Raw genomic sequence first — 23,537 nt, forward strand, 5'->3', positions numbered from 1 at the left:
AAATTAAATTGATTCTTAATTTTGTATTATTTTCGCACATTCTTTACTTTGAATTAAATAAACGTAGTTTTCTAAATTTAATTTATGGCCTTTTTAATTGGTTACACTTCGAATTCGGGACCCTACATTTATAAAATTAATCAATCATCTTCATCCTGTTGATATTTGGTTCAATTCGCAAACAGCCCTTCCAATTGGTGCATTATGTGTTAAATTCGTTCTAGCCTTATCTGCTTGGAAAAGCAAGGAAGCACGAAGATGTGAAATCAAGCACCAAGAATATAATTTATCTCGTTCCGATTGGAGTTTGATCTGCGAAAAAAGGTTTAGATTGAACATCAACGAGTGTGGCAACGCTGCACCTTCGTTTAAAATAAGAATTAAGCTACTGGAGAAAAATAGAATGAAATCCCAGGCAAACGAGCTTGTCCATCAACACCGTCGAAGGCTTAAGAAAAGTTGGGGTAAAGGTTGTTATTTGCCAGAAGAGAATGCTGAGATACAATAGTCACTAAAGACAGCCAGATTTGTGAGTGTAGAATGACCCGATATTAGGTAGTAGTCAGGTCAAATACTCATGTTTATAGATATTTTTTAGGATTTCATTTTTGTTTAAGAAAATAAAATGCGATGGTTTTGATTTTATAGTATGTTATTATTGATATCAAATAGTATGCAAAAAAAAAATTTTTTTTTACATATTTTTTTGTAGTAGGCACCAAAGTAAGCGTCTTAAAAAAAAGATAGGTGGCTTGTCAACAAGATTTTAGTCCTTCAGGATATCTGAAACGAAAAAGTTAAACTGATTATTATTCTTTAGGCTTGCCATTCTGGCAGGTACTAAAATAGGGGTGCTTTTGAAATATACCAAAATATGTCAAAAAAAAAAAGTGTTTTTGTATACGATTTTTTTTTTCATAAAATGTTATTGTAATATAATATAATCCTTTAAGACAAATAACAAATTTTTAGAACGTAAATTTAAGTATTTCTTATATTATAGATCGTCAACCGTGACGACTCTATTCTTTGCTGGGAGAGGTATACCTCGTTGTATTCAAATTTTAGACGGGTTTTTCTCAAAACTATATTTTTCGAATTAGCGTACACGATAACTAGAAAAGTTATTGACCGATCTCCCTGAAATTTTGCACACATTTTTTTTTATGATATTACTTTCTTTTCCTAGTTTTCGAAAATTTTTCGAAAAAATAATGTTTTTGAAGCAAATAGGAGGAAAATTCGCCCCGAAATTAATTTTTTTTTAAGCACTTCATTCCGCGAATTTTTTTTGTCCATTTTTGTTTAACTCGTATAGAAATTTTGACATCAATAAACAAAAAAAGATTTGGTTTTTTGTATTCAGGTCACTGACGCCGATGCTACAATGTCCGGCGATTGAATGTACATCCGCCATTTTAAATGATTAAAATAAAGAAAAGAATTTTTATATTATTTTATTGTATAAATTAACTGTATGACAATTTTGAAAAAAAATATATTGAATTCTTCATTTTAAATAATTTTAATGAAAATCAGGGAAAATATGGCCGTTTACAGGTATCTGTCCTCTTAAAATAAATACATTAATATTTGCATATAAGCAAACAAACGTCGAGTCGTACTCATCCTCCTATACGTTCGAGTTTGGGTTTTGATGACAGAAATTTGAGCTTCGTAAATGTTGTATGATGTTGGTATCTCGTCAACGACGACATGCCCCGCGGAGTCTTTCAAACACTTCAAGGGACGCCTCATTGGCTGTCGTCATCGTCCAAGCTTCAACGGCATACGTTTCGACGGGCATAATCAGCGCCTTGTAGAGTGTTAGGTTTTTTGTCGAGAGATGACTTTACAACTCAATTCCATGCTACAGGTATGTTGTCCGTCTTATTACATTTAATAAGTTCCATTGAATGTACCTCACTTTTCGTGTCTATTTAAACTTTTTTATTTTTGTACAATTTTCTATTATGATTGTGACGAAGAATCTATTTTTTTGTTTTTGTTTTCCTGCTAGAAACAAATGTAGTAAAACGCGTACTTTTCTTTAAACTCAAAATTGGAAAGGTGCATTTATTGTGTTGGGGAATAAGTTCGTCTCGTTTTTATCGAAGACATTTATTTAAACAAAAAACTATAATTATATCAATAAGTTAATCAATTATATATTCGCCGCTGCTGTTTACAACCTCTTCCCACCTTCAACCAATGTATTGATGCCATTTCGCCAAAAATCGCCTGGTCAGGTGTGAAAAGGGCCTCTTTGTTATCGAAGGTAAAAGATAGTAATCGGTCGGTCCAAGGTCCGGAGAATACGGCGGATGTTGAAGGACCTCTCATTCGAGCTCTTGCAGTGCGACTTTGACGACTTGTGGGCCTGGCGTTGTCGTGAAGGAGTAGGTTTGGCCATGTCGATCAGTTCTTTTCAGTCAAATAGCCTCATTCACGCGGAGTAGATGGGCAATGTAGAGCTTGCTTGTCGGCCGTGGTTGAAGATCCGGCTTGACTCTCGGCATTGGGGTGTCTCCTGGAGTCACCCACTCTTTTCTTTGCTTCATATTGATGTATAGGCACCATTTCTCATCTCTCGTGACGACTCGGTAAAAAACCGCTGTTTATGGCCGCGTGTTCCTCGATGGCGGGCGAGATGCTGAGAACCAATTTGAAGACGAATTTCTTTGTTTTTTTTTTTTTCGCTGAGCTCATGAGGCTACCAAGCTCCCAAGTCTTCGGTAAATTCCATTGAATGTAGGTGATTGAGAATAGTTTTATCATCACAATTCATTTTTTCCGCCAATTCACGACCGTTCTCCTTCAAAAATGATTTGCAGGGTTTTTATCGAATTCAGAAGGTCTTCCACTGTGGGACGTGTCATCGACGTCAAAGTCGCGCATCGCCATTTTTGAACTTTTCAAACTATTTCCGTGTTGTAGATTTGCCTATAACACCTCCCCTATACATGTCGCAAATGTCCGGGCTCTTCTAACATAGTTTTGTAGAGCAGAAAGAGTTATATCGAATGAATACTTACCCTTTACCAAACAGCAAACAAATCGTTGTAAAATAAAAGAAAATAAAAACGCCCGAACCCAACATATATGTAATTGGCGCTTGCACCCTTTGTGGGTGTTTGGCCCCTCCTCTTATGTGTGATGTACGTCTTGATGTTGTTCCACAAATGGAGGGGCCCACAGTTTCAAGCCGACTCTGAACGGCAGGCAACTAGGAGCCTTTTCATGGCAGAAATACACTCGGAGGTTTGTGATTGCCTGCCGAGGAGAGACCGCTATTAGAAACAACTTTTTCTTCATTCGTGCTTCGCGCAGATTCGAGCCTGCGTCTTCCGAATGGTTGTCATGCACCAATTCATTCGGCTACGGCGGCCGCCAAATGATATTTCAATACAAAAATATTGTTGGAACGAATTATTTTTATTATACGCTGGAAGTAATTTCGTGGCATTTATTTTTTGAATATGATATTCGGTATATGCCTGCCGCGGCAACAAGCTGCATGGTGCATTTAATCAGTCCGATTTTTTACTGTTTCCAATAAGAAGATGATATAAATCTGGTCGTTAATTGTGGCTTGAATAGTGTAATAAAAGCGGGCTGGATGGCAAATTGCATCGTCTCGTTGGGCAAGAACGGCCCAAGTATGAACAGTACTTGATAGAAAGAGAGTAAAAATAATTACATGCATGCACACACATTCTGACAAATACACTCGGAGATCTGTCATTCTATACCAGGGGCGACCGCTAACTCTTAGAAACTTTCTTTGCGATCATTTGGTGTTTTATGCTCACAGTGGGTTTCGAAATCGGATCCTATTGAATAGTAGAGACACACAATCCCGCCAGTCGGGTATTCGCGGGAAACTCATACCCATAAATAGCAATTGATTATGTTGCACAAATATTAGCACATCAAAGTTACTGCTTAACAAGAAACTTTTCGTTCACATTTATTTTATTTCTCACCGTTTCGGCAGTTTCCGTCCCTTGAAGGAAAATTTTAGTCGCATCTTTTATATTTCCGTACATACATAAATATAATATAATATTAGAAGTATGTATAATATACGTAGAGGCACATGAGTATGCGAGTATACGTGAATGTGTACGGTTCGACTTTGTTGTTGATACGGTAGCGATGATTCAATTTCCTTTAATTTTTGCAAGTTCCCTTTATACGTGTGTGTACCAAAAACTTTTCATTTTGTTGACCCTGTAAATTGGAAGGCACGTACACGTGCACGTTTACACATACAATTAAAAACGAGTGAAACACAGCCTCATGTACATATGCGCGTATATTTAGGTATTCATGCGGAGGCGTCTGTACGTATGCTGAAATAATTATATCTATTTAAGTTTCCAGCTGAAAGTTCTGCACTTTTGTAAACAACAAATTCAGTTGATGGGAATTAGGGGAATACGGCTAGTAAATCGGCATTTTGTTATACACCAATTTTGTGTTTTGTTTTTTGTTATTCATTTGAAATTAATGAGTAAACCTTATAGTAAGTTTTCAAATACGTGCTAACCATGGCATAGTCACTTGATCTACGTTTCTCCATCTAACTCAGGTCGGTCTCTTGGTTCCAGACGTGACGTGCATATTGTGTGGACGAGAGCAGTATTGAGTGGCTCTTAATTTTTTGTTTAGATTTTTTTCGTTGCCATTTTTGATTTTGTTATGGATCATTGGTATATGAAAATCTGTGTGTATGTTCCAGCTTTTATCGTACCAAAAAATATTGCTAATGCCTCCAATTCACGGCGGACCTTATAAACTGGGGAACTTAAGAAAATTAAAGATTTCTAAGTGGGTGAGCGACTTGCTTATACGAGTATAGCGACGATGCATGTCTCTTCATTTCTTGAGTAAATTGTAGTCCTCCTTATCTGAAAAAGATCAAATAAAAATAATGGTTTCGCGAAGTTACAGCACCCGGTATATGGCGTTCTTTTACAAACTGGGTATCTTTCTGATCGATACATTTTTTATTCACCTGAAAATACTCTGCCGTGTGGGACTAATTAATCTTTTTCTAATAGTAACGGGTGATTTCTTAGTTATTATCTTTTTAAACATTTGGTTTAAACAGCTGACGCACGTTTCACTGTCAAACATCTTCAGTATAGTCTATAAATTAACCATGAATCGTCTTGGAAATCATTGAATTTTATTATAAGAATGCGTGTTCTGTTAAGAAAGTTTATGTGGTTTCAGCAAGACGGCTAACAATGGACTTGTTGAGAGGCGAGTTCGGTGAACATTTTATTTCACGTTCGGGATCTGTCAATCTGTCAATTGGCCACCCAGATCGTGCGATATAACGCCTTTAGATTATTTTTTGTGGGGCTATGTTAAAGCTCATGTCTATTCAGACAAGCCTGCTTCAATTAACGCATTGGAAAACAAGATTAAAGCATTTATATGTGAGTTACCGGCCGAAACATTCGAAAGAGTATGCCAAAATTGGACTAAGCGGATGGACCATTTGAAACGCAGTCGCCGTCAACATTTGCATGAAATAATCTTCAAACATTAAATTATATGGACTGTACTATCGATTTATATAAAAATTTCATGCATTTTTCTTAATTTTACGTGTGTTTTTTTGAAAAACTTTCCTATAGCTCTTAAAAAATCACCCTTTAGTAATAGTTTCTCACTTAATCAAAACTATGATCTTGATATAAAATGTAAAGAGAAATACCACAGTTTAGTTTAAATTTCGACTCGAAGTGTTTATTTTCGAATGGTTTTTGGTATTTTTAGTTTCATAAAGCTCAAATATAAGCGGGTTTGTAAATTTTGGAAATTAGTACCGTAAGTAAAATTAGTACCGAACGTATATTCGAAATTCGTAGAGTAGCATTCACCGAATACACTCGTACATAAAATCTTAAAGTAACGGATTAGAACGAGTAAAAAAGCCGTAAAATGAAAATTCTACATTAACTAAACTATAAATAAAAAGAAATTTTTAAAGTAAATGTACTTTTATGGGACTTCCACAGGTGTCCAGTTGTAACAACACGGCAGCAGTATACAACTTTGTTGGAGCTAATAAAGGAGTAATCAAACATGTCATTGATACTATAGTATCCTTTCCGTTTGTAGTGAAGCAATTTTTCTTTAGTGGGGGAAATAATTTTCATGTGCGTCGCATCCACACACAAAATTATGCCAGAAAATCTATATTTTTGATAGAATTCCATCTTGCTTTGCCGTTTTTCATTGGCACTCATGTCTAGATTTGCCCACTAAGAACACAATAGAGTTTGTAGTGATGCTAATATGCCTTTAAAAAAAAAAAAAAATAATTGGCGCTTACACTTCTGTTAGGTGTTTGGCCGAGCTCCTCCTCCTATTTGTGGTGTGCGTCTTGATGTTGTTCCACAAATGGAGGGACCTACAGTTTCAAGCCGACTCCGAACGGCAGATATTTTTATGAGGAGCTTTTTCATGGCAAAAATACACTCGGAGGTTTGCCATTGCCTGCCGAGGGGCGACCGCTATTAGAAAAATGTTTTTCTTAATTTTGGTGTTTCACCGAGATTCGAACCAACGACCTCTCTGTGAATTCCAACCCATTCGGATACGGCGGCCACGGATATGCCTTTTAGTACATAGCTAAATGTCGACTACCCCATTGGCACGTCGAAATATTTGCCAACTCCGTGCTGATAGCCTCCCTTCGCAAGAAACCGTAAAACAGAGGATAACCGGAGAATTGGAGTTATGGACGACGACCTTGCTGAGCTTGCGCTGTCTTCAATAAAACTCAAAACATATGGAAATGCAGCTTTATTTAACCTGTTTTAAACCGTATTTAAGTAAACTTTTCGTTAACAAAAAGACAAGCATTTATATTACATTGGTTCGTCCATATCGAGAGGGTTGCTTGCATCTCTCAATATTTTTCGCTCAATTCTGAGACTCCGTTTGCTTCACTTTTCACTTTCCGTCTCCATTAACGCAACCGCTCATGTCAACGAATACATTTTAATTTGAAAATTCAGCTAACTTGACAAAAAAATTAAAGATTATTTCCTAAATTGTCTTGTTTACTTGAAGTGAGCTGTTGTCGAAATATCAAAATTTGACATTTGAGTTTGGCAGCACCTTTTTCCTGTTCACATGGAACCAACGATTACAATTTTTTCGTATTCGTAGTAGACATTCATAGTCGAAGGATTTCTACGACGGATTCTATGATAGGGCTGATTACAATTCCATATCTACATAATATATAATGAATTTAACTTGTAATAGAACTTATGGCTGGACCATGGAAATTCCCTATCTTATTACTTACTCATTGGTGCAGTTCTTTGCAGCTCTGGGAAATATAGTCGATGCTTTGCCTTTGGAAGATTTCGTGTGCATTTGTTGGTAGTGTATTTGTATTTATGAATTTAATATAACATTTCTGAAACTGTATTATATAAGGTGGCGCAAATTAGCCAAAAAAAACAAAGATATGGTAAGGCTAATGGGATTTGGATGAGCAAGCGAAAGTTTTTGGATCTAAATTTCTATTCGCAAAAATATTCATATTAAAACCAAATGCATTTACACATAAATAAATAAAAACATGCACACACACACATTATCTTTTTAGTGGAGTGTTACATGTGTAAATGTATTAAAAATCATCACAAAAACACAACAACCACATGCACCCTAAAGACTGCATTAAAATTCCATACTTTGGGCGAGCATCGCCTGGGCAAACGGGTTGAAACCCGTCCAAACGCAAAGAGATAGTATTGGAGGCGCATATCACACAGTAGTGTGAACGAACGGAAGCGGAAACCTACACACAAGAAAGGCGCGCACACTACGATACATACGCATATAACGCCTAAAGGTGGTGTGTAAAGTGCAAATACAAATACAAAGTAAAACACAAAGCAGCCACATTAGTAGCCAAGCTAATACAAACAACAGCAGCAAAATAGGTAGAATATTTCGTAGTAAATGGCAAAAAATGCAAAAGTTTGCCTTGCTCTGCAATTGAGGTAAAAAAGCATAAAATCACAAAAGGCAAAAATAACAAACACAGCCAACGACATGCTCGCAGTGCCACCTTCACCCGGTCAATGTTTAGCGGCAACATGCATGGGTATCATTTGTGTGTGTGAGTGTGTGCGTTTGTGTGATGAGAGGGTTTGGGTTGTGTGATGTCGGAAAAACTTTGCCAGGTTTATGCTAATTTACTTTTATTACTTAGTTGTAGAGTAATTGCATTTCCGGCATTCAGCCCCTCACGCTGATTTCTCTGTACTCGCGTGCTAGTAGCAAGCGGCGTGTCATGTGTGACATGTGTGCGTGTGCGAGTGTTTGTGTGACAACTTTTATGCAAATGCGTACAAACAATTTTGTTTTATTGTTTATATCATTTGTTGTTGTTGTTGTTGTTTTTCGTCAGAACACCGTAAAAACAGCAATCTCATCGCTCAACTCTGCAACGACAGCTTTCGAAATTCACGCATGCATTGCATACTAATATCACGCATATGCATGAGCGTGCGCATATACAGATATTACATATATATGTATATCTATGTCTGTATATGTATGTGTTATGGAAAGAGTTATAAATTTTTATTCCTGCAGGGAAATCCACTGGCTGCAAACTGTTGCTGGTGCGTGTCTTCGACTCGAACAGGAAGCGACTGGGGAATTTAACAGCGCGCGATCCTGGAAATAATAATTTACTTAGCTGCTACATGCGGCTTTGGGAGATTTCAAACTAGTATTTAATCTCAAGAATTCGAGTTAATTTGTACATACAAATTAGCATAAGCACTGCCTACATTGGAGTTGGTTGTTACATAAAGGCCATTTGTACAAAAAAAAAAAAATTAGAAAAAACAATAATAATAATAATAAATTGTTAGGTGTGTTCAAAAATAAGGCTTTCAAAATTTCGAATGCATTCGATTTTCGATTGTTTGTTTTGCGGCATATCCTGTTTGTATTTGATTTTTAGGACTTATAAGTAATTTTCAATTAATAAAATTCAAATTGAAATCATGAAATATTAGCAACTAAGTATTTAGGAATGCTTCAAAAAATCGAATCATGTGTGCAACATATCAACAACAAAAACATGAACAGCAAAAACTGGCGTTACCATCAAAAACAAAGACAGAATACGAGGGGGTCCAATAAGTACGCGTGTTAGAAGACACCATTTTTCAAAAAAACCAAAAACAAAAAAAAAATCTTTTCCAACAAGGTCCATTTTAGAAAGTTACATTTCTCCCAACACACCGGTAATTTTTTGAACACCTCCAAATCCAAGGATTTCTCGAACTCTCCAAAATACGCCTCTGTTCGGCCACAACTTCCTCGTTTGAACAGCATTTTTTTCTCGCGAGCCATTTCTTCATGTTTGGTGATCAAGAAAAGGTCACAGGGAGTCAAACCGGGTGAATACAGCGGGTGCGGCAGCAATTCATGCAGTTTGGCGGCGACAACTCCGGATGAATGTGGCATTTTTTGCGAAAGCGGTTCAGTAACTCACTGCTGTAGTGCCCAGTGATCGTTATTCCTTTTTCTAAAGAATCCATGAGGATGATGCCGTTCGCATCCCAAAGAATCATCGCCACGACCGATGGGACTGTTAGCGACTTTTTTAAAGCAGATTCACCGAGAGAAATCCATTGTTTTGATTGTTGCTTAGTTTCTAGTGTCTAATGATGAATCCAGGTTTCATCAACGATGACAACTCGACGCAAATATTCGAATCTCGCTTAAACTGCTCCAAACACTGCTTCGAAGTTACCAGCCGCATCCGCTTGCTGTTGCTTCTGAGCAATCGTGGCACCTATCGGGGCGACAATTTTTTCATCGCCAACTTATCATGTAAAATATTAATTGCCATTCCGATCGACACACTTATGGCCTCTGTTACTTCGCGCACTTTTGTTTACCGATGAGTGAGAATCATGTCGGGGGCTTTTTGAATGATTTCCTCGGTAATCACATCTGCCGGGCGTCCTGATGGCTCCTCATCAAAAACGGATGTTCGCCCACGTTTAAGTTCGTGGTCTAACAGTGGTCATAGATGGCGAAACGTCCCCATAGACAGCATCCAACTTCGCTTTTATCTACTTTCATTTTTCCCATCCAAAAACAACAATCGAATTACCGAACGATACTGTTTTTTTGTCCAGCTTAGCTAAAATCATGAAATACTTCTTACTCGAAAAGCTGTCAACCCCAAACTAACCTCATAATCAGTCTGAAATTTATTTTGTGTTATTTGATAGATGGCAGCACACGATGCTAACACCAACTTCCCTCTGTCATCAAACACCGGTACTTATTTACCGCCCTCGTACTACAAAGAGGCAAGGAAAATTTCAACGAGTTACTTAATAAGCAAAGCGATATTGATCATGAGCACTTAGTGTATTATGCCCCGGGAGCAGCATTGAAGCACCAACAATAGACGAGGTGCAAGAGACCCTAGCGAGGAGCCTCTTAATTGCCGAATTGTCGATCAATGTTTCACTATCTGTCAGAGTTTTGAACATTTTTCGGAATACAATATTAATTTACACTTCCTATTTCTAGATTTTAAAGAGGCATTGGGTAACTTGAACCGAGCCAAAATTAAACCTCGCTTATAAGAAATGCCATCGCAGTAAAATTACCAAACTTGGTGAAGATTACACCGCAAAAAACAATTAGCAAAGTGCTTGTTCAAAACGACTTGTCAGACCCGTTCGAAGTGATCTCCAGAGTTAATCAATGAGATGCCCTGTGATCCTTGGTTTTCAACCTAGATGAAGTAGCTCATCATTACGATGTATGCAAATATGGGCATACGCAGATGACATAGCCATAATTACCCACTACGTAGCAACCTAGAAAAGAGCGCACTGCAAGTTGGACTATAAATTAATCTCAACAAAATCAAGTATATGCTGCGAACCAAATCAAAAAACAGCCCAGCTGGTCTTGTTTTGAAGCTGTAGAAGGATTTAAATATTTTGGACTGGTGCTTAGCGCCAAAGATGTTGCTGTGCCCAATGGCTATACAAGACATAGACTACGAGCTGCAAACAGGGCATACTTTGCACATATAAAGCAATTTAAGTCCAATAGAATATGTATCAGGCTCTCCTACGCCCAATTCGGACATACTGCTTTGAAGTATGACCGATGAAAATGAATGGTGTGAAGCTAATAGCAACATTCCAAAGGAAATGTTTGAGAAAACTATATGCCCCAATCATGTTGGCAGATGGCACATGTCGTATTAGATATAATCTAGAACCTGAATACCCCAATATCATAAAATCCATAAAAGCCCAACGAATATGCTGGCTTGGACACGTATAAAGAATGCCAACACAAGGATCACCAAACCGAGCCTTTCAGAAGCAATTGTATCAGAAGCCAACTAAGGGAAGACCAAAGACAAGAAGGACGGATTCGGTTATCGATGACCTCAAAAAAAAGAAAGAAAGAGAAAGATAGTGGCGAAAGCAGTGGTGCACGCTAAGAAAGAGTTTTTTCCTCTTTAATCTTCTTGTAAAAGTTCCTTCATCACTTAATACGGCAGATTCTGAATTAATATTTATTTTTATCCTTTCGGCTTATTTCATTGCAAAGATATTGGCTGAATCTGATACAGTTCTTATAGCTAAATTCTTGTGCTAAAATGAAATGTGAAATTTAGTGATTCCCGTAATTGCTTTGTTCTGGAAACGCTGTATAATATCAGTATGGGCCTTTGCGGTATATCCGCATAATTGAAAACCATATGCCCACACCGGTTTTAGCACTTAGTTGTCCATGGGGATCAACCGTTTAGTAGGTTTAGTATTTTGAGTAATTGAGTTCAACTGATTTGATGCATTTTTCTACTTGAGCTTTACATTCAAAGTCATGCCTAGATACTGGGCGCTATTGGCTATGACACTATCGTTGGCGGAATACATTCAGGTTTATTTAATTTTTTTTAATGAAATTCACGTGAACTGATTTGGTTTTATTAAATTTTATATTCCAATTTTCAGTCCATGTAACAACCTGGTTAATGGATATTTGACTGATACAAGGCTAAACTTGTTTTTTTGTGGTCGGTGACTTTCCGATATCCAAAAAATAGATCAGTTAGAAAAATAAGAATTTTTTGGTCAAAAATAACACCGTAGTCTGGAAAAGCGTTGCCGCAAATGTATTACAAGCGTATCTCTAGAGGATTACCTTGAAGAGGACAAAATAAATACTGAGAAATAAATAATATTTTTGGGAAAAAATGAAGTCACCTTAGTTTTTGAATCCCCCTCATATAGAGGGGGATTCAATATGCTTGTTAGACCTATGGAATATTTTTAATGTTACCTGTGCATACTTCTTTTTATAGAGTACACTAGGGTGGTTCACAAAAAGTCAAGTATGAGCCCTTTTTATGGCATTTTCCATCCCTTTGGCCAAAACTTCCGGCGATAGGTCCTCACATTCTTGACGGATATTGTCTTTAAGAGCTGCAAGAGTCTGAGGCTTGTTGACATAAACCCGGGACTTCAAAAAGCCCCACAAAAAGAAGTCTAGAGCGGTCAAATCAGGCGATCTTGCTGGCCAGTGCAAATCGCCAAAACGGGAGATTAGGCACCGGGGAAATGCATCCTTCAGCATATCGGTTGTGGCACGTGCAGTATGTGCCGTTGCACCGTCCTGTTGGAACAACATGTTTTCAAATCCCAATTCATCAAGTTGCGGCAAAAAGAACTCGTTGATCATTGCTCTGTAGCGCCCACCATTCACAGTAACCGTTTGGCCCGCGACGTCTTCGAAGAAAAAAGGTCCGATGACTCCTCCAGCGAAAACAGCACACCATACAGTGACTTTGAGCGGGTGTGGCTCTTCGTGGGTTACACGCGGATTTTCAGTGCCCCAGAATGTGTAAATGTTGCTTATTTACGTCCACGCTAAGATGGAAATGGGCCTCATCACTCATGATTATTTTTGATGAAAAGTCATCTTCCTCTTGGTGGTGATTAAGGATGGCTTGAGCGTATGTTAGATGCGATTGGCGGTCAGCAGCTAACAGCTGATGCACCGTCTGGACTTTGTACGGAAACATCTTCAAATTTTGTACCAAAATTCGCTGTAAAGACCGTCGACTGATACCCATTTGCATGGCACGTCGTCTGGTCGATGTCGACGGCGCTTCCATGACATTCTCGGCTACAGCAGCAATATTCTCTGCAGGACGGCTACTCCGGGGTCTGCCACGCCTGACAGCATCTCGTGTTGTGCCAGTCTCTTCGAGGCGAGCGGCTAAACATCGCAGTCTTTCACCAGTAGGCGTTGGACGGCGAGGAAATGTGCGACGAAATTCACGTTGTGCCAAAGTCATCGACCGATTATTGGTCAAATAAATAGTCAGCAATATTCCGCGTTCTGGAGCAGTGTAGCATAACATTGTTTATTAACGTGTATTTCGCATGTGTTTACTACACAAATGTCAAAACAGAACTGACATTAGGGGCCAATCGCAAAACTTAGGAGGATTACTTTAGCGCCACCTGCTATATTCAAAAAGTACGTTTTTTTCAGTTTGAAACTATTTGATGTTCATTTGTTTTGGGGCAGGAATTTTCAAATATTTTTTATTTTGAAAAAAAAGTCCCACACATTTTCAAATATGCTTAATATTATTTGAACGAAAATAAATTAACTAATACAATTCAAGAAGTGCATGCAAACAATTTAGAAAATGTGCCGCTCTTAATTGGAGCATAGGACGGAATTTAGTATCTTCCAACGGCTTCTATCATACGTATAGTTCCTCATTTGTCTTCAGGAACCCAATCGATTACTTTCATTACTCATCCACGCTCTCTTCGGGGGATCATGGCCTCTTTTCTCTTGTGGATTTTATTCTATAGCCATTTTTGCTATGTTGCTGTTGTCTGTGTGGCCAATCCAACTCCATATCTCTTTTTGATTTCCAGTGGGCGGTTGGGATTTCATTAGTGGGTATGTTGTTTGTGAGGGCGTGAATATTCTCTCACATTTTGCGGAGGCATGCGTCAATAAGATATGTACTGAAAAATTTCGGACAACCAATTTTGGCTGTTTAAATGCATTTATATAGGGAGTCGCATGCTGCATGAGCGCCCCCGATCTCAGCTGCATCTGAATTGATGCACAGACACGGAAATGTTCCCTCTCTCGTTTGTCTCTCTCCATTTACAACACCAGGGTTGGTTGCCCGATCGTTCAAAGAAGTGCTAGGGATCACTAGGGTTTACTACGGAAAGGTGAGTATAGGAAATAAGCAACAGAGGTTTCATTGGGCGTATCTCTGCCATTTAAACGCCCATTAATGTATTTTTTATTGAATTTACCAAAAAAAAAAGATTGGAAGTTGCCTGTGCCTTGTGGCTCCGATAAATCTCAACATAAAATTAAAAAGTTACGTATCTTCGCTTTTTCAATATGGAGCATATCTGATGGGCGTTGTAAAAAATATTCAATAGTTTGATTTTACTACAATATATAAGTTAGCGCATTGCACACTTGCAAAGCTAAAACAGAGATTTGATGATTCCCTTGAATCACTCCCACGCTACTGGCTGTTCGTAATTAGATCGCACAGCTTACTCCTACGCCTGCCCGTCTTTTGGATTTTGCAAATAAACAAATCTTACAGCGGTCAAGCTGATCATCAATTTACGTACGTGACTTTTGGCAGCTTGAGGAATGCAGCTGAGAATGCATTCGTACCAACATACAAACAAAGCTGCCGGCGCAACTACACCAACACAAACTCAATAGCTACACCGCAAGTAGGGATTTAGGGTAGATTGTAAGAATATAGTTTTTAGTTGAGATTGGAGTTTAATAAAGAACGGTCGAAAGTTGAGATTGGAGTTTAATAAACAACGGTCGAAAGTTGAGATTGGAGTTTAATAAAGAACGGTCGAAAGTTGAGATTGGAGTTTAATAAAGAACGGCAAAAATAGATAAGTGGCGCCCAACTAGCAGGACAACCGAGCCCAACTAGCAGGACAACTGAACCCAACTGGCAGAATAACCGAGCCCAACTAGCAGGACAACTGAACCCAACTGGCAGAACAACTGAATCTAACAACGAAGGATACAATCAACTATTTGTGGAAACGAAGGAAACCTGCACGGCAGAAATGATTGCAATACGTGAAATAATAATACTGTAAGTAATTGTTCGGTTTTGATCCAGTGCAAATAAAGAAAAGTTATATAAAGTTTTTGTAAAGCGAAATACCTTCGGCTCTTTCTTACCCTTTTTTTTAAAAAAAAAAAAGCAAAACAAAATTAACATGAGTGTAACTAGGGAACAGGTAATAGAAATTTTAAGACAACAAAATGAGCAAAATAAAAAAGAATTAAAAGCCCAGTTGGATGAAGTGATGCAAACTCTTCGGCGCTTAGAGCCGCCATCCGCGGAGAGTTACATTCCCGTGGAAATAAATCCAACTGTGGTCGGGGGCAACACAAATATGGATTAATTAAAATCTATACAAGAATTTAAGGGGGATACTGCTTCTTATCCGGCCTGGCGTTCCGCAGCAGAATTCGCCATTGGCTACTACAAAGAGGGTTCAGAGCAATATTATGTTGCCATGGGGATATTTAGAAACAAGATAGTAGGCCCCGCAAATGCAACGCTCGCTTCCTTCTCAACTGTTTTAAATTTTAAAGCTATAATAGCTAGATTGGACAAAGCATACGCGGACAAAAGACCGCTACATGTTTTGGAAACAGAGCTCAGCGTTCTGAGGCAGGGAAGTTTGTCAATCTGCCAATATTATGATACGGTAGACAAGCAATTAACACTCATAACAAATAAAAATATAATGACTCATTCAAACAATACGCAGCTTGCCGCCGCGCTCAATGATAGAGCTAGAGAAAACGCATTAAGAGTTTTTATTTCTGGCCTAAAGCGGCCGTTATGCGACATTCTATTTTCTGCCAATCCTAAAGATTTGCCTTCTGCACTGGCTACTGCCCAGGAGTTAGCGAACAACCGCATGCGTTATGATTTCGCCAGAACATTTGCGGTTAACAACGTAGCAACTACCACTAGCCCAAAATACCACAATAACTATCCTGGCAATCCCCAAATGCTCAAGGACACCCCTACTCCAATGGATGTAGACCGCGGATCCTCCGCATTCCGACGTACAAAACAGTCCAACCAGAGTTATAGAAAGGGAAATGCCGTGGGAGGGCACCCCAAAAGGGATGCTAATCAATACGTGAATAAACGGGAGCACAGAAGGGGAGATTCAGTAAATTCACGGAAGCCGAAAGTGCAACGGACCAACCATTTGGAGACAACCCCAGAGGTGGATCCACAAAAGAAAATTACTGTGGACCGTGACAGTGATTCGGATGTCGAGATCGCTTCCAATTTCGCGATGGAAGACGAGGTTAATTTTTTAGTATAAGGTCGCTCCTACCTTACATTACCAAGAAGGCGTCGGAGGGGCAGGAGCTTAGGTTACTGATTGATACAGGAACTTCAAAAAACTATATCAAAAATTTGAGCTTCCTAAAGGGAATTATCCCTGTGGAGAGACAGTTTACGGTCAAAACTATAAACGGATGTAATCTCATAGAAAAAAAATGTAAGGTTTTCGTTTTGGGGAAAGTCTCAACTTTCTTCATTCTTCCTAATATAAAGGGCTTCGATGGTATAGTGGGATACGATTTCCTTAAGGAGATAGAATCTAAAATTGATACGACATCCGGATACTTATATTACGAGGGTGGTAAGGAAAAATTAAATAACGTCAAATGTGAGCAAGTTAACTCCATATATTTGGACAAGGACTCGGTCCCAGCTCTTGTGAAAAACGAGTTTGACTCTATGATTAAAAAGAATTTTAAGGCCTTTGCCGAACCTAACCGCGCTTTGCCATTTAATACTAAGGTCAAAGCTAAAATTCGTACCACTTCCTCGGAACCAATTTACACCCGATCTTATCCATACCCGGTTTCGGCGGCAGGATTCATTAATAAGGAAATAGAAATACTGTTGAAAGAAGGAATTATCCGAAAATCTAATTCGGCGTATAACTCTCCGGTCCATGTAGTGAATAAAAAAGGCCTGGATGAATATGGTAAACAAAAGCTCCGCATGGTAATCGACTTTCGAAAATTAAACGAAAAAACGATTGCGGATAAATATCCTATACCAGATATTTCTACCATATTGGCAAACCTGGGCAGTTCCAGATTTTTTACTACTTTAGATCTAAAGTCTGGATTCCACCAGATAATCCTTGAGGAGAAGGACCGCGAAAAAACAGCCTTCAGCATTAACAATGGCAAATACGAATTTAATAGATTGCCATTCGGGTTAAAAAATGCGCCCAGTATCTTTCAACGGGCTATTGATGACGTCTTGAGAGACGACATTGGCCAAAGTTGCCAAGTTTATATGGATGATATAATCATCTTTTCAAGGGACGAAAAGTCTCATATTCAACATGTCGATAAGGTACTGGGGAAGTTGGAAAGGGCCGGTATGCGAGTTTCAGCAGAAAAGACTAAATTCTTTAAAGATAAGGTTGAGTTTCTTGGCTTTATTGTCTCTCGAAGGGGGATAAAAACATGTCCAAATAAGGTCAAGGACATAATCGACTATAGGAAGCCGGAAACACTTCGAGCATTACGCTCTTTCTTGGGTCTGTCAGGTTATTATAGAAGGTTTATAAGGGATTATGCGTCTATCGTCAAACCATTAACAAAGTATCTTCGGGGGGAGAATGGCCATGTGTCATCCCACAAGTCCAAACACACTAAAATAGTCCTTGATGACGAGGCCATTCAAGCATTTAAAAGGGTAAAAAGCATTTTGGCATCGGAAGATGTTTTGCTGTTTTATCCGGATTATGACAAAACATTCGAACTAACAACAGACGCTTCCTCTAGCGCTTTAGGCGCGGTCCTCTCCCAGAATGGTCGGCCCATTACAATGATTTCAAGAACATTATCAAAAACAGAGGAGAATTATGCAACCAACGAGCGTGAGCTCTTGGCTATAGTGTGGGCCCTTAAAAACCTTCGACATTACTTATACGGTATTAAAGACATCGTAATATTCACAGACCACCAGCCTTTAACTTTCGCTATTTCGAACAAAAATCCTAATACAAAAATGAAGCGATGGCGTGCGTTCATAGAAGAATTTTCGCCTAAATTTGTTTATAAACCCGGCAGAGACAACGTCGTAGCAGACGCTCTGTCCCGTCAGTTTTTGAATAATATGACTGATACAGATGCTACAGCACATAGCGAGTCATCGCTCTCAAACACAATTAAAACTATCCAGTATCCAGTAAACCAATTCAAAAGACAATTCATTTTGACGAAGGGGGATCATTATCACCAAAGTACAAAAATAATTTTTCAGAAAAAAATTCGTTATACTATAAATTACGACACAATAGTAAATTTGTTGCATAATCTTAAGAAACTCGTAAACCCTAGCGTTACAAACGCTCTTTGTTGCGATCTTCCGACACTATCAGAGATCCAGGGACCTCTTGTCGAAGCATTCCCGGGGGTTAAATTTATTCATACAGAAAAATTTGTAATCGATCTAACGAATCCGAACGATCAACAGGAAGCAATAGCAACGGAGCATGCCCGTGCCCATCGATCTCTGTCCGAGAATTTTAAGCAAATTCTATCAGAATACTACTTTCCCGACATGAGGAAAATGCTCAGGTCAGCTGTATCAAATTGCAAGATCTGTCTGGAAAATAAATACCAAAGAAAACCACCAAATCCGGAAATTGGGAAAACTCCAATCCCAGAGCACCCAGGAGAAATTCTCCACTTAGACATTTTAATTACTGGAAAGCAGCTATTCTTAACTGCTGTTGATAGGTTTTCAAAGTTTGCAATTGTTAAACCTGTTATTTCAAGATGTACCATTGATATAAAAGAAGCTTTATTAGAGGTATTAGGTATGTTCCAAAACACTAAAACAATTGTCACAGATAACGAAAGAGCGTTTACTTCAAATTTAATTAGAAACATGCTACGCGATCATTTCTCCATAGAACAGTTTTTCGTACCCACCTTACATAGCGAAAGCAACGGACAGGTCGAAAAGTTTCATTCAACCCTTTTGGAAATAGCCAGATGCGTGAAGGCACAGCAGCAGATAAGCGAGGTTAAAGATCTGATTTTGCTTGCTGCTTACAAGTACAACAGAACAATTCACTCGGTTGTAGATTCGAAACCAATCGAAATTTTGCAGAACTGCCCAGCGGAGAAATTTGGGGAAATTAGAGATAAATTAATAAGAGCCCAGAATTTAGTATTGAATAGATTGAATGAGAAAAGAATAACCAAAACATATCAGCCTGGTGAAAGGGCGTTTCTTCGACGAAATAAGCGATTGGGAAATAAATTTGAGAAGGTGTTCGTGGAAAAAATAGTAGAAAGAGATTTAGGTACAACAGTACAGATAGAAGGCAGGAAAATTCATAAAAGTAATTTACGATAAAATCAATTTCAGATTGCCGCTTGCCCTAGTCTTCGTCAGTAGAGCCAATTTAATTGACTACACCTCCTCACAAGTTATCACCATCCCTCGGGGAAATGTGGCTATTTATAATGAATTCATTTACCTCGTGCACGCCACCAACCTAACAGATTATCGCCAGATAGCTTACGAAAGCCGATGGTTCACATCAAAATCAAAAAATCAGGTAGTGAACGAAAATATTTTGAAACAGCAAGGTGAGGAAATACTACACATAACTCGCACTTTGGAAATACCTAAGAGAATTGCAAGGTCAATAGATTTTCTGGGGTCCGCCCTGAAATTTATAGCCGGTACCCCGGACCACGAAGATTTTGAACTGCTCTTGACAAAGGAAAGCATACTAATAGAAAACAACAATAGGCAGATTAGAATTAACTCCGATTTACAAAATAGAATTAACGAAATTACCAACCTAATCAATACACTTCGCGGAAATCAAACGGATTGGATATTAAAAGACGAGGAAACATTGCTCTGTGAAAATTTGGTAAGAAGAAATAACCATATAATCAGCCAACTAAACAGACTAGCACTCTCCATTGTGTTGGCAAAAAGTAATATCATAAATCCACTTATTTTGGATGACGAAGAGATGGATCAAGCGTTCAATTCCGAACAATTACCCTTTAGTTTAAGTAATTTACTTTTAGTATCTAAGGTAAAAATTTTGCAAAGTTCTGATGTTATTTACTATATTCTTAAGGTTCCTAAGGTTACAAATTTCTGTCAATTCCTAAAAATCTATCCTGTAGTCCATAATAATAGTATCGTAAAGCTAGAGACCACGCTTGCGGCAAAATGTAGCGATACGTTTCAACCACTCGAGAACTGCAATGACACTCTGGTAGCTAAAGTGTGCAAACCGGCTCACTCAGATTGCTTGGGTCAGATGCTAAATAATAACACAGCTAATTGTTCATCAGAATCGGCATATCACATACCATCAGTTCAAAAAATAGAAGAGGGCATCATTATTCTTAACAACGTGCAACCAACGACAATATTTGATCAACGAAAATTGGAAATAAGGGGAACGTATCTGCTTCTTTTTCGTGACTCTATCACCATAAATGATACAACTTACGTGGTAAAAAGAGAACCGACTTATATCCAACCACATCCTCCAAAAACCGTATCCATTAATTACTTGGAACACCATACGAGTTTGTCCCTACCATATTTGCACCAAATTTATATCGACAACATCTCTCGCATTCACGAATTGAAGGAGGGTATATCTGTTCATCGTAATTTGTTCTGGACGATTTTTTCTTTTCCTCCATTATTATTGATCGCAATAGCAATTTTTTTCATCCACCGCAGAAACAAATTAGCAAGTAATAAAGTAAAAACTCAGAGGGCAGTAGAGGAAATTTTGGCACGAGTCGAGGACGGCTCGTCTTAAGAGGGGGAGAAGTTAGCGCATTGCACACTTGCAAAGCTAAAACAGAGATTTGATGATTCCCTTGAATCACTCCCACGCTACTGGCTGTTCGTAATTAGATCGCACAGCTTACTCCTACGCCTGCCCGTCTTTTGGATTTTGCAAATAAACAAATCTTACAGCGGTCAAGCTGATCATCAATTTACGTACGTGACTTTTGGCAGCTTGAGGAATGCAGCTGAGAATGCATTCGTACCAACATACAAACAAAGCTGCCGGCGCAACTACACCAACACAAACTCAATAGCTACACCGCAAGTAGGGATTTAGGGTAGATTGTAAGAATATAGTTTTTAGTTGAGATTGGAGTTTAATAAAGAACGGTCGAAAGTTGAGATTGGAGTTTAATAAACAACGGTCGAAAGTTGAGATTGGAGTTTAATAAAGAACGGTCGAAAGTTGAGATTGGAGTTTAATAAAGAACGGCAAAAATAGAAAAGTTATATACTCCTTCTCTAAATTATATATCTTCTCGTAACTCATATATTATATTATATGATTGTGCACGTATGAGCCAAATTGTTCTCTAAATATGATTTTTATGAATAACTCAACACCGTACGCATCCTTTCATCATCCATCATCATAACAACTCACCAAAATTACATCAAATTCAGGTTCAGCGATTTCGTGGCCTATAGACCACATACACACCTACTTTCACTTTTATATAAACAACTATAAGATTTTCCTGCTGGGCTGCAGGATGTAGCATCATCTCACTTACACTCACAACTATGTAAATTTATGTTATTATGCCATTTTGTGTCATCAGTCATTTCATTTATTTATTTTAATTCAATTTTTATTCAAATTTGTTGTTACAGTTTAATTCAGCGTGACACCCGCCCTTCACCTCTTATTAACTGTCGCATGGTTAGCGGGAAGCACACACGGGAATCATCAAGAGCGCCCGATCATCGTTCTGAGGCGCGACTGCGCATCGATCCGAAAGTGCTGGTATTCGTGGAGACAACCTACTCAGGTCTCGGACGGGATATTGCCGAACTGTTGGTCTACAATAGAATAAAGTGAGTATGCACCCGCTATGGATTAAATTATTTCAATGAGGGCAACAAATTTTATACATACATACACATATACATATATAATATAATTGGCGCAAACAACGGGTGTAATTGTTGGTTGTTTAGCCGAGCAACAAATTACAGGATACTTTATTCTCTAATTGCTTTATATGATTTGACGGTGCGACTTTTGTTTTGTGAGTTTGAAAATTTGGTTGAAATTATTCAAAATATTTCAAAGTATTGCTCGCGCTATTGCTGAGATAGATGCCGAAACTATGGGGAATGTATTTCAAATTGGGTTGAGAAGGTGCGCTGGAGAGGTCCGAACAGGCAGCCATAGAAACAAGTTAATTTCACAAATTAAGTGAATGGCTTCTGAATAGAAAAAAAAAACTATTGTAAACTGTTAGACTGTATATGTTTTATCACATTTTTAGGAAATGGTATATTGGAGAATGCATACCAATTTGGAAATTTTTTTCGAGCTCTTTGTCTTTAAACGTTATATATAAGAACTAAACAAAAAATCATTAACAATTTTTCTAAATACTTTTAAGGGCAGTACCGAAAAAACTGCTCCTTTCAAATTCAAATTTCTTGCAAAGTAGTCGTTTGATCACACTTCTGTTTACCGTTTGACCGTATTAATAATCATTTTTTTACTAGAGTGCTTTCTTCTATTTTTGCTGCAGTTTCATCATAACATTGTTTTAGAAGGAAATACGTAGGAAAATGCTTTGCACTTCTTATCGATCGCATGGACTTTAGTGACAAGCCTGCAAACTTACAGCCCCGAAAAAGAAATTTCTTACAGGGAGCAAGCCAAGAAAGTTAGTGGAAATGGTGCAAACAAAATAATATCAGGTGTTTTTTAGCAGCATAAGAGAACTATCGATATCGAAAACTATGGTTTGACGGCTGAGAATGGCAAATTGTGTTGACATTTCTGTGCACTACAAACTTTTCCACACCAACCAACGTTTCCAAATTGTGTAAACTTACTTTGAAAAATCTGTTCGCGAAGTTCATAGAACACCAACGGCATCATCGGTCCTTATTTCTTTCCTGCAATAAAAAAAGGAAGATTAAGTGCTTCAATTATACAAAGAGTGAATAGACGGAATAATTCAAAAACATACAGAAGAAATAAAATCCCAAAATAACTGAAAGGCTGATGAAGGTTGGAAAGACAAGGTTGCGAAAAGTGTATGACCGATTGTTCCGAGATTTTGTTGAGTGCATTGTAATGAATGCTGAAAATTACGTCAAATCGACTCTAGAATATTACATATAAGTATATAATGGGCGCTTACACCCTTTTTGGGTGTTTGGCTGAGCTCCTCCTCCTATTTGTGGCGGGCCTCTTGATGCTGTTTCACAAATAGAGGGACCTAAATATTTAAGCTGATTCCGAAAGGCAAATAGTTTTTGATGAGGAGCTTTTTGATGTCAGAAATAC

The 23,537-nt window shown here is 38.2% G+C and overlaps 1 protein-coding gene across 15 annotated transcripts in view; it reads left to right on the forward strand.

Moving 5' to 3' along the window:
• Positions 1-23,537, forward strand: part of LOC128861275 (bifunctional heparan sulfate N-deacetylase/N-sulfotransferase) — a 377,981-nt gene that overhangs the window by 246,173 nt on the left and 108,271 nt on the right. For all 15 annotated transcript variants that reach the window (XM_054099278.1, XM_054099282.1, XM_054099287.1 and 12 more), the window contains one exon: positions 21,875-22,078. In XM_054099278.1, the coding sequence (XP_053955253.1) occupies positions 21,875-22,078 (204 nt within the window). The remainder of the gene's footprint in view (positions 1-21,874; positions 22,079-23,537) is intronic.

This window comes from Anastrepha ludens, chromosome 4 (assembly GCF_028408465.1).
Source record: "Anastrepha ludens isolate Willacy chromosome 4, idAnaLude1.1, whole genome shotgun sequence".
Taxonomy (NCBI): Eukaryota; Metazoa; Arthropoda; class Insecta; order Diptera; family Tephritidae; genus Anastrepha; species Anastrepha ludens.